Genomic DNA, 13,251 nt, shown 5'->3' with positions numbered 1-13,251 from the left:
AATGCTAATCTCCTCCTACCTTCTCAGCATGATCAAAAGCTAACTGTTCTGAGAGTCTTATTAAAATGCCGTTTATTTTGTGGAGTAGATTTTTTTTCTTTGATTCACTGGCGCTGGGCCATCGAGCCAGAGCCATATGTTTCCTTTTTCTTTTAACGAAAATCGCTGTTATGTACTTGAAACCGCTGTGTGTCTGTTTGTCTCCTGAAATGGAACATTTGCAGTTCATTCTCAGTGTTTCTGAAAATGTTGTGGCTACTACAAAAGCAGTTGGTCTATTACAGATGATTCAAGAGTGGAAAAAATGACCTGTCAGCTCACGTTTAATATATATAAAGTAGGCTGTGCAAACTCCCTGGGACCAATGCATCAATATGAAATAATTATCTCTACACTGACAGGTGATCAATTTTCCCATATTTATTAGAACAGCCTCGCGACAATAAGATGGAGAATTTTATCTGAGAAAACGGCTGCCTTGTCAACTCAAGACATTATATAAGCAGGCCTTAATTGTACTATGTGATGGTAGTAGATTGAAGTAGATTTTTTTTTCTTTTGCTTTTACTTTTTCACTGTTGCCTGTTGTCTATGGAACCTTTATAGATATATAAAATATGAATAAAGAAAAAGTATACATACAGTCCTGTGTAAAAGTCAGAAACCACTTTTCATGTATGTATTTTCCAGTCATTTGGTACAAGTTATTAATTTTTAAGGATATGTTTTTGAGAATAGTGATTAGATCTGCTGAAATAAGGAAGGAAGAAGTAAAAAAACAGGACTTCCCAAAGCTGAAGTTCAGAAAATTATTTGGGACTCCTAACAATTATGCAAGACCTGGTAGACCACCAAAACTGTCCCAATCAGGTAAACTGTAAAGTACAAGCATGCATCTCTGAGAGGGGGAAGAAAATTAAGCTCCACACTTGATTTAGATCTAAAAACATCCACAGGTGTTTCTGTCCAGCTTTTCACTGTGAGAAGATAGTAATATGGGTCAGAAAGCATGTGTAGCTTTCAAGAAGTTATCACTGAGAAAAGGAAGATCACTGAGGAAGATTATTTGCAAATCAAATAAAGAATCGGCTGGTGTTCTCAGAACAATGGACTGATCATCCCAGAGTGCAGACCTCAGTATCAAAGGATGTGTTTGGGTTTACTTAAAAAAGTAACATAAAAGTGAAACCAACTTCTAAGAATGGAGGTGTGAAGGTGTGGAACAATATTCCTACTTTTTTTTTTTTTGAAAAACTGAAAGCAATTCTACTGAAAAGAATGAAAGTCTAACTTGTATTTCATGGTGGCGATTTTGTAGGAAAGTAGATAAATGCAGGGTGGTTTCTGACTTTTGCGTATACACACACACACACACACACACACAGGTTCCTGGATTCTAAAAACTATCACAAATGCATATACTTTATAAATACAGAAAATATGTATGTTATTTATAAACATAAATCAGATGGCACTATGGTAATTTGCTTAAATGCTTATTAAATAGATTCACAGTCATGGCAACATTAAATAAATGGTAAAGGGGTCCATACTAGAGCTATCTAATTGCTTTACCTATTTAAGTTAGACTTTCGGCTCTGCTGCTAGAGATTCAAAATATTATTTCTTCAGTGAAAGAATGAGGAAGTAAAGGATGAATGGAGTAAGTGAGAGTGAAAAGTGAGTGAGTGAGAAAAGAATTGAGGGAAAGAAGGAAGCAGTGGGTGAAGAGAAGCTAGCAAAGAAAAAGGAAAATGCTTTATTGAACTTGCACTTCGTATTTTCTCTTTTCTTTTAGCTCTCACTCAGAAGACATTTTCTTTTCATTATCCGCACCCTTCGCTTTTTCTATTCCATTTTGTACATAGAAAATTCTCACATATAAACTACAGGTTCATACACTCATTGAGCACTTTAATATGAGCACCCAAATATCTATTCATATGTACAATAATCTAATCAGTCAACCAAGTGGCAGCACTGCAGTGCATAAAATGATGCAAATAGGGGCCAGCATATTCAGGGAATGTTCACATCAACCATCAGAATGGGGGTAAAAAGTGATCTCAGAGATTTTGACCGTGACATGATTGTTGGTGCTAGATGGGCCGATTTCAGTATTTCTATAACTGCTGATCTCCCGGGAATTTCATGACAAAAGTCTCTGGAGTTTATTTGGAATGATGCAGTAACAAAAAACATCCAGTGAGTGGAGGTTCTACGTACAGAAGCACTGTGTTAATGATGGAATTCAATGGAGAATGGTTTGCCGGACTAGTTCGAGCTGACAAAGTCTACAGCAACTCAGATAACCACTCTGTACAACTGTGATGATCAGAGGATCGTTTCAGAATGATCCGTGTAGCCATCTTTGATGCAGATGGGCAAAATGTCTTTCAGGATCAATAAAGTATCTACCTATCTATCTATCTCTCTGTCTACAACAGCAGAAGAACATGTGGGGTTGCGCTTTTGTCAGCCAAGAACAGACAGCTAAAGCTGCGGTGGGCACAGGTTTACCAAAACTGGACAGTTATAGTCTGGAAAAACTTGGACTGGTCTGATGAATTTCTGCTGAAGCACATCGATAGAATTTTTGCAAACAGCTTGAATCAATGGACCCAACCTGTCCTGTGTCAAGTCCAGGATGGTGGAGATGGGGAATGTTTTCTTGGTACCTTTTGAGCCTGTTAATACCGATCAATCAAATCAAATCAAATTTATTTGTATAGCACTTTTTACAATGGATGTTGTCACAAAGCAGCTTTACAGAATTTCGGAAAAGACAAAGTTTAAACAGGACTGTAAGAATGTACAGAAACCCCTCGGTGGGCAAGCCAGGGGCAACAGTGGCAAGGAAAAACTCCCTCAGAACTGAGGAAGAAACCTTGGGAGAAACCAGGCTCACCAGGGGGGACCCATCCTCCTCTGGTCAAACTACCTACAAGTGATTATACTACTAATATTAATAGCAGTAATATTGGTATTAGGAATAGCTAGGAGTCTATGAGAACATCAGTGTAGGGTGGGCAGCTATCATCACTTGAATCCCATAGCCTATTTCAGTATTGTTGCTGACCACATGCATCCCATCTTATAATGGCTACGTCCAGCATAATGTACCATATTATGAAGCAATAGTCATCTCAGACTGATTTCATGAACATAACAATGAGTTCGGTGTTCTTCAATCACCTTCCCAGTCACCTGATGAATCCAATAGAATACCTTTGGGATATGGTAGAACAGGAGATTTGCAGCCTGAAAATGCACCTGAAAAATGTGCATGATGCAATCACTTCAACATGGACCACAACCTCAAAGGAACATTATGGAATCCATGGCATGAATAATTTAGGCTGTTTTGAGAGCAAAGGGAGGCCCTATACAGTATTAGTATTATTCCCAGTAAAGTGCTCTATGAGTGTATATTGTATTGCTAATTGGCTGACAGACTGATTGCATATGTTTATATGAATCCCAATAGTATCATCATGCCCTTTCAAGTAATAAATTATAAGAGAAACTTATTTAAGTAGGTCTTTGACCCCTAAGCAACATCACTGTCAAAGTAAAAATATTCCTACTCCTATCAAAATATTGTCATTTTTTTTAAATAAATTGCAAAAATGAACATACAGTGACAACATAATAGGAACATTTATGATGTATGTCATTTGCCTGTCAAAGCTCTGCTCACAAGTGTTGTCTTTTATGGCAACTATTAAGTTTTAAGTTTACAGAATACTGACTAATATCCTAATCATCAATGATTAATTGTAGCTACTGCTGTTCAGACTGGACTTCATTTATGTGGTTTCACTACCATGCCATGCTACTGAGCTGCGCTACATCAAAACTAAACAAGATAGAAACTAAAATTATGTATCTGCCACAATGCTAACAATACTGTGTTCAATAACAACAAATCTGATCTTGTGTGGTATGTGTAGCCACACATACAATATAAATATAAATTTAAAATAATGAATAAAAATAAAAACAACCAAACACTAAAACTTGTTAGATTTTTTGAGATTTCTGCCAGTTTTCTATAAAGCCTGTCACAGCAGTCCACAACAGTTGCTATGAAATATTAAAAACAAAAGCATTTGTGGGCGGAGCATGCATAGGTCAGCTGGATATGTACAATATAATTACTGTCTGTATTCAGAAGCCCTTCTGCTTTGGATTTCAGCATTGAGCCTTGTGCTGTTGTGCTGTTTTTTATCCAGGGAGTTGAAGGTTCAGGGGCTTTTGCTCATGCAGGAGTTTTCTCTCTGTTGCTCTTTTGAAGTTTGTCAGACTTTGATGCTCTCTCTCTCTCTCTCGCTCTCTCTCTCTCGCTCTCTCTCTCTCTCTCTCTCTCTCTCTCTCTCTCTCTCTCTCTCTCTGTCTCTGTCTCTCTCTCTCTCTCTCTCTCTCTCTCTCTCTCACTCTCGCTCTCTGTCTCTCACTCTCGCTCTTGCTCTCTCTCCCTCTCCCTCTCTCTCTCTCTCACGCTCTCGCTTCTTGAGTTCTATTGTTGTCTGGCACTTTACAATTCCCAGCATGATATCAGTAAGCAGCACAATAACAAACCAGAAAAATAGAGCACAACAAAAGAACCGATTACACCCAACCTGTCAAAGCAGACAGACACCCTCTGAGCAGGAAGTAATGCAGAGGAGTGCTCTTGGTCTGGTTAGGACATGGGTGCTCCACTGAGAGTGTGTGTGTGTGTGTGTGTGTGTGTGTGTGTGTGTGTGTGTGTGTGTGTGTGTGTGTGTGTGTGTGTGTGTGTGTGTGTGTTTGTGGTTCATATCATTTTGCCACTCTAGGTGAAACTTAATTGTTCTGCCCATGACTAATTAGTTTGATACATTTCAACAGTGTGTGTGGGGGGCATGTGTTATTGTCTGTTCCAAAAACAGATTAATTGTGCAAGAAATATTTCTATAACCTACCATTTTCAACATTTGTGTATGTGTATGTGTATTTGCATGCTGCAATTTGTTTACTGAGAGACAGGTGGTCTGAGCAGATTGTGGCATATATGTGCAGTGCTAATGGTTCATATAGGTGATTTTTTTTTCCTTGGTATCTGCCAGATAGGTTGTGGATGATGACACACCATTAACAGGGCAAATATGACTTTGCAAATAATTTTCAGCAGCTTTGGGAAAAGGAAATACCTGAAATATCTCAAATGAATCACTGTGTTTGAGCAATGCAATCAAGTGAGGGGCCTTGACTTAGAAGAACCACCTGTCATATGTTTATGGCTCATAATTATATTTCAGTGCCTTTATCTTTCATCATATGCCTGACAGCCCAGGGAAAAGTATGTATTTTTAATGCGTTTACACCCGAGCACTATTTGTATTCACATGTCATAGAAATAATGTTAGCCTTGCGGCAAGCCTGAGGGCACAAGGCCACCTGGGACTTTGAGCTATGGAGTTAGACAGGCGATTCCCAAACCATTTTACCAGCTCTCGGCCTTGCACAAGTTAGCAGGTAGCCTTTAGCTATCTGGGGCACACATGTGAAATACTGCTATGGCACCTATCCTTTGGCCCAGAGGTACCATTATGATGCAAGTGCCTGAAATGTGTGCTAAAGTGCAGATGACAGCCTTTTTCTACTGAGATTCTGGGAAAAAGTCTACTGATAGCATTGTTATTACTGCTGGTGTCTGCACCAGTGATGAACCTTAGTGTTTCCAGACAGTCACCACCTTTGTACTAAATGTCTAGAGTGATTCATTTGAAGATAAATAGATCAACTCTTTACTGAGTGAATACAAACATATTTGCTGAAACAGACATAAACCTCAAGACAAAACCTTCATTTTGTGTGGCGCACAAATGAATGAATGTAGTGGATGGTTGGGCGCCATATATAATTAAATATTAATTTTAAATATGAATATTAATTAAATATACAAATAAGCATTTTTTTACAGTTATAAGTACCTAGCCTTGTTGATGTCTTGGAAAGCCTTTGAATTTGTTTATGTACTGCTTAACCCGTAAAGAAACAGGTTGAACACAATAGTAGGGTAAGCTCAGTTAGCAGCAAATGTGCTGGATAAATGTGATTTAAAAGTAAGACGTGTCATTGTGGCTTTAGCTCAGTCATATGCCTTCTTGATTAGGCACCATTTAACATCCATGACAGCACATGGCTGAGACAGTGAGCTGCTCGGGATGAGACGTTATATGTTTATGATAGACATGGACATGTTTTATAATATAATTTAACATGTAATGAGTAGTATACTACTTTGCCATTTTTAAATATACTTTGGACTGAGTGTATGAAAATGTGAGGATACAAGCAGTTGATATTGCATATTACATTCAGCCAAATGGCAACATCTGAGCAGAGTTGCCCACTGCTCATTTATGCCAGGTTATGAGGTGTATTAAATTGATGTCTCTAATATTGTTATATTTTGTGCAAAGCAAGCAACAGTTGTTTTCAAGTTGGGAGAAAATGCATAATGCGCTGTTTTTGTATTAAACGGAGCACTAACCTGCCTGTTCCTCCTTTTTTCAGCTGGATCTCATACAGGTGGCTGGCAGCTGGCTGACTGTCCGCTCGTTAATGATTCACTCGTTCTCCTAACGATGGAGGCCAGGCCAGAAATGCATCGTGCCAACACCATCAAAATGCCACCAGCGTTATAGTAGCCCAAACATACAGAGCCTAATTACCCAGTGCTGTTTATCAAGCAGACTGTAAACTCTTCCCTTCACCCCAACCACAAAGCACATTATTTTGCATTGTCAGGAGAGAATTTGCCAGATTTCTTTTGCAAAATCCCATTGTAATGCTTTTAATTGATTTACGTGTAACTTTGAGGGCCAGACGGATCAGCCCTCAGACTTTGTTAAACCAAAGTTTATTTATTTATATCTTGTCCCAAAGGAAGCCTTGTTATATTGTTATGAGTCTCCAAGCACATTTTACATAATCCACACAAAAGGAAGTCCTGACAGCACCCTTTCTGAGAGATTTCACCCATTCTTAAAGCGTGTCCCGTTGGGTTCGTCAAAAGCTCCCTGTAGAAGAACTCTCCATGAGTACAGAAAGCAGCAGACATAAAAATGTGTTGCCCTATTCGGAGGGAAGTACGGATGATGAAACTGAAATTTGTGCAAACAAACAAAGCAAAGGAAAGAAACACTGTGGAAATACAACAAAATAAAGAAAGGAAGCTCAGTGGGAGTTTCTTTAAAGTGCAGTTGTTGAAGGCCCATCTTAACCTCTGTCTTAGATGCTTAGAAGCAGACAGTTTTCAGCAAAGCCACAACATGTTAAATTTAATGTTAATGTTGTATGTTTTTAGGATTAGGACTGTGAGAGCTTTTCAACATTGAGATCGAATAAAAGAGGACATAAGTTTGGAGACCTGACACAGAAGAACCACTTTTGGTTGCCTGAAGATCCGTTCTATTAAGCAGTTGCAAATGAGATTTCAAAACAATTTTTGACAAGAGTAGAAAAGCTTAATAAAACCAGCCGTGCTTATATGCATGTGGATATGAATGTGTTTTCTGTTCTGCGGTGCAGCTCAACTGAAACACTTAGCCCTTATCCTGCACTATTTGTTGAAGAAGAAAAATATTTTGGCAGACAGAGTTGTCTGTTGTGCAACCAACAACAGTACAGAGAGCTAACCTTTATCATTCTGAGTTCTTAATTGGAAGCCGTCTGAGGCACGTTTTGCCACAAAGGACAGAAGTATAATTATCATTCAAAACAAGAATGCGACTGCCAAAGGTTAGGCTTAGCAGTCTGATTTAAATAAAAGGCAGAAAAAAGATGGAAAATGCAAACACAGTGGCACATTTTGGCCGCTTTTAGCCAAGCAGCCGTGTTTGTTGCGGCTGCGCGTGTTTCTTCGGGGCAGATGCCATATTAAACCCTGGAGCGCCTGGCGCTTCCTCCAGCCTGCGCTATTAGGGTAATTAAAACACAAAATGCTATCTGACTGCAAATTCCCGCACAAACCAGGCCTTTTGGCGACTTCTCTATCCAGCTCATGTGGGAGGCGCATTCTCAGCTAAACCCAATTACCAAAAACATGGTTAAAAAAACCCTTTGATTGGCCAGCTTTCTCTCATCATTATTGAGCCAAGTCAAGGTCGCAGATTCAATTAAAAATGCCTGTTCGGACACAAAGCTGGGAAATAGCACTTATACATGCATTTGAGCCACACCGAGACTTCAAAGGAACATCATAGAGATTGATTTTTAAGTTGTCTCTCTCTCTCTCTCTCTCTCTCTCTCTCTCTCTGTCTCCCTGACTCTCTATTGAAGTAGAAGTGAGGAAAAGAGATAATATAAAGGATTTTTTTATTAGTAATATGTTATACTATGGTGGACTAGTAGTGGATGCATAGTGGTAATTTTTTGAAAGTCCATTGTTGTGGTTGTGATGTCTTACACCGTATATTGTATTTAAAGGTCAGTATGTTGGGCCCCTGCAGCTGTACTCTATAGAAACTTCCATCCAGAGCTTTAACAACTCAAACCTTATGGGAAACAACAAAGAGTTGTTTTGAGGCGACTCCTCGAGGTTTAGCCAGTGTTTAATCCAACCTCTTCCTTTCCTTTCCTCTATTTCTTTCTTCCTCCTCTCTTTCTCTGGGGGTCTCTCTCTCCTTCTCTCTTCCTCTCTCTCTCTTTCTCTCTCTGGTGGGCTGTGCCCAATGAACAGGTGACCATATCAGTGGATGGTATTTTGACCACCACTGGTTACACGCAGGAGGATTATACTATGTTAGGCTCTGATGATTTCTTCTACATTGGAGGAAGTCCCAACACTGCTGACCTCCCTGGATCACCAGTCAGCAACAACTTCATGGGCTGCCTCAAAGATGTAAGTGCACAACAATTCTAAATCTTTGTGAAAACTTATTTAAACTGCATATTTCCATTACGTCAAACAGACAAAGTTTGTTATTAACTTTGTTACCTTGATATAAGTTAATCTTGGTATATTTTAAGATTCTAAGTCAGTACTGCATTGATTCATGTGTATGTGTGTGTGTGTGTGTGTGTGTGTGTGTGTGTGTGTGTGTGTGTGTGTGTGTGTGTGTGTGTGTGTGTGTGTGTGCATGCACAGGGGTAGAAAAAGTACCCATCACAAACTGCTCCTAAACTAAAAGCACTGGTACTGTAGTGTTAATTCACTTAAATACAAGTACAAATATGTATATAAAGTCTATGTGAATTAGAAATCATAGCACATTTTCCTGCCACACTGTGATACGTTATCAGGAAGGGTCCCTGAGGTAGCTCAGCTTTTCTGTCAATGATAGGTGGGGGTAGAATAAGGGAAAACATGATATGATTGGTTAATATTACTTGTTACAATCCCAATATTACTTGTTATTACAGCCTGTGATGTAATCACAGATGGGCAGATCTCACTTCACTATGCTATTATGAATTGTGCTTAAAAGGAAATACAAGATAAAAAAGGTCATGTTTGATTTCAGGTTGACTTAAATAAAGAAAAGAGTAGGTTGTTTATTGGAAAACTACTCTTATACCTTATAATTTGACTTACTTGAAGTTTCACCTTACTGAAAGGTCCAAAAAGGTTTTTAACTAGCTACTAGCCACATAAAAGTCATATAATTATACTCAAATTGCCATTGCAAGGAAAAAATGAACTCAAGTATTGTAATGAGACTTTTCACACCAAACTAATGCTGATGGTCAGGATTCAGGGTTATGTAGAGCACATCATCATTTACCATAATTAAGCTAAAGGATGAAGAAGCCCTCCTCAATGACAAAAATAAACGAAGCATAGAAAAAGCACATTTTCCCACTTAAATTTCTTAAGGCTTTAGGATAGGTTAAGTTAGGATAAAGTAAGTTAGAATTGTGTTCTATAAAACCTTAAGTCTTTGTTTTCAAATTGTGCCAATATTTTTGTTCTGTGGTTTTATCAGAGCATAACTGTACCCTGAAGATGTTTAGTTTTTACATTTCATAATAAAGACAAATTTTTTGGCAGTGCAAAAAAAAAGGTTTGTAATCAGTGATCAGTGGTAGATAGCAGGTTGTTGCATTTGCATTTGTCTTGTACTTGAGTGTATTTGTGTGTTTGTGTGTATATCTGTTTTTCCATCTAAAGGTTTGTACTGGAGTTATTCTCCATAGCTTACTGTTCATACTGCTCAGTTCAGTGGTATACTGTTCTCCTCCTTTTTCACTTTCTTTGATTGTGTGTGTGTGTGTGTGCGTGCGTGCGTGCGTGCATGCGTGCGTGCGTGTGTGTGTGCTTGTTTTCTTTAATTAACTCAATTCCAGTGTAGTTGGTAAGTCAGCTTTAGCATCCTGACAGGCAAATTAAAAATTGATTTCTTCGATTGGCTCTGGCACTGCCTACACACACACACACACACACACATACAAACACACACATACAAATACATCAAAAGAAGAGAAGGAAGAAGGGACATGAGTACTTTCCCACCAAAGCAATGATTTCTCTCTTTTTAGGAGAGGGAACAGTCAGTTTTATCATGTCAGTTTTATCATGTATTTTTAGTGTACAGTGACCTTTACTGAGGTTGGCATGAAGAGTTACAGTATTCTGCAATAACCAGTTTGCCTAAAAGTAGCCAGCTTTGCTGTGTTTTTGTATTTGCTGTTGGTCTGTATTTGGGTCCACAACTACAGGACTTACATATATACACATAACTTTTATAGTAGATATAGAATAATTCATAGTAGTTCTTAAATTATTCATAGTGCTTTCTTGATTATATTTATAATTTATAATACAACTGAATAATTCACAGTAGACACTGAAAAATCGTATCAGATACTAAATAATTTGTAGTTGTTACTGAATAGTTCATAATATGTAATGTAATAGATGTTTCAGATTAATACATAATAGATATTGATTTATTCTTAGTAGTTACCAAATAATTGGTAGTTGCACATGAATTCATTATTGTAGTTTCTGAATTAGTCTGAATAATTCATAGTACTAATTGGATAGTTCATAGTATTTACTGAGAAATTCCTAATAGATTCTGAAAATTTCAAAGTAACTGCTGGATAAGTCATAGTAATTACTAAGTATATATTCATGGTTAGTAAATCATAAGATTAAAAAGTAAATGTAATGTCTAGATTTCCAGGGTTAATATCTCTGCTAGTTATCTGACAGATGAACAGAACCAAATGATTCTAAAGACAAGGTAAGATTTTAGCACTTTCATTCATGCTTTTAGTTGCTGTTGGATGAGAGTGGTGACAATGCACTTTACTCTGCTCCGAAATGAAATGTCATTACAGCAATCTGCATATCTATCCATGCAAACCAGATCCCCTGGTGAGCAAGATTAAAATTGTCCTCAAGGGTCAGCACTGCACAATTTAGAGTTTACCCTGGGCTAGTACACCATCCATCCATCCATTTTCTAAGCCGCTTCTCCCTCAGGGTCGCGGCTAGTACACCAGATTCAGCTTAATTGACTGATGAGAAAATACTAAAGGGTGCAGTGCTGTGGTTTACCAGGAAAGTCTGGTGTGAAACTCACTTTCTATTGTCCACCTAATACACTTGCCACTAATGCCGCATTCAGCTGTTCCTGAATTTTGTTGGATAAGGTGCAAAGGCCTCCTGTTATCTCAAAAATATTAATAGGCATGGGCAGAGTTGCATTTTTCTGGCATGTGCTCTGAATTGTAAATTCTTTGAATTTATCAATTAAATACTGAATGTTATTGTATAAAAATGAGACAACAAGTAATGCAAGATTTCCCCTGGTGGCTTCTACTCCTGCAAAAGGGGGTCACCTTGCCCCACCTTTCCACAGTGGGGCAGTATAACCCTAAGCAAGGTTTTTATTTAGTGCTATAAAAAGAAAAATACTGTTCAAGTCCATTTACCCTACCTGTATACTGGTTCATGCATGATCATATACATGCTAAACAAACAGTATAATTGCACAGTAAGTGGATATTTTTCTATATTTTTAGGGCTGTTATAAAGTCAACCAGCTGTGGTACTGGCCATTGCTCTCGTTTACACAGCTCAATTTGATTCAGCTCATCAGCTAATTATGAAGCCATTCATTAGATGAAAAATGTCAATTTAGAGCCGGGTTTGTATTGAGCTGTGCAAGACTGGCTTAGCAAAGCTGTAATTTCATTGCTATACAGTGTTAAAGCTGTTGTTTCATTACTATACCATGTAAAGCAATATAAAGGTATAATTTCACTACTTTCTGTCTACTAAACCCCTTAAGTACATTTTCTCAGCTTCCAGAAGTTTCAGAAATGATGAAGAGTATGCACTTGCCACTGTCTGGCATTCTCCCGTCATTCCTTATCATCATTTTAAATACTTGCTTATGCAAATGAGAATTCCCACTGAAGCAAGTCTCTGTCCCTCAAATATAAATTGTCTCCTTCAAGCTCTGAATTATAATTAGGTGTTATTTACAGTTATTACAGACCTGTGGGGATTGTTAAGAGCTTTTTATGATAGTAATAACTTCCAATGACTTTGATTTTTGCATATCTCATTACGTGTTTGGCCAGCATTTTCTTTTTACATAGACCTCAAAGGTGAATCAGTGATTCATGTTAAGTGGAACAAGATTAGTTTTGCAAAGCCATGCCAAACTTCTCCATGTCAGCTTAATTTGTTATTATTTTTTTTACCCCTTTACTTCTAAATCAGGACTAACTCCCAGTTCTATTTTTTGTTGTTTTTTCTGCTTTAATGCACCTAATTCAATTCATGCCAATTGTCATAGCCTTAGTTTATAACATAAGCTATATCCGGTGTATCTAAGGGAAAAGACAGACATGTGCAAAGCATGGGTTATCCCAGTACTGGGTTTAGGAACCCCTGCCTTAATGCTAACTTCCAGGTCTTGTCAGATTCTCCTGTATTCTGCTTGTGATATCTCAGAAACAAAGACTTTGGTTTCAAGTGCTTTGTAGTCAGATTCTATTCTGTTTTGGTGTCTTCCTCATGGTAAAAAAAGTATATAATGCAACCAGCTGTTACATATATAAATATTTTAAAATTAGCTTTGAATTAAGTATTTCAGAACGCCAAAAAGATGTGCACAACTGGACCATCTGTAGGGCCAGTCTTTTGGTACATACAGCTTGGTACATCATTGTTTATTCAAAAACATCTTTTTCACCAAATCTTTTACATTTTCGGCATTTTGCATTCAGCTTGTTTTTCTTTTGTGCATTTCCAAAAACCCG

The 13,251-nt window shown here is 37.9% G+C and overlaps 1 protein-coding gene across 11 annotated transcripts in view; it reads left to right on the top strand.

Annotated features, from left to right (window-relative positions):
• nrxn2b (neurexin 2b) overlaps positions 1-13,251 on the top strand; it is an 863,803-nt gene that overhangs the window by 453,437 nt on the left and 397,115 nt on the right. For all 11 annotated transcript variants that reach the window (XM_037533024.1, XM_017697610.2, XM_037533021.1 and 8 more), the window contains one exon: positions 8,711-8,872. In XM_037533024.1, the coding sequence (XP_037388921.1) occupies positions 8,711-8,872 (162 nt within the window). The remainder of the gene's footprint in view (positions 1-8,710; positions 8,873-13,251) is intronic.

The sequence above is a fragment of the Pygocentrus nattereri genome, chromosome 22 (genome assembly GCF_015220715.1).
Source record: "Pygocentrus nattereri isolate fPygNat1 chromosome 22, fPygNat1.pri, whole genome shotgun sequence".
Classification (NCBI taxonomy): Eukaryota; Metazoa; Chordata; class Actinopteri; order Characiformes; family Serrasalmidae; genus Pygocentrus; species Pygocentrus nattereri.
Note: the sequence above shows the minus strand (reverse complement) of the source record. Positions and strands in the feature narration are given on the sequence as shown.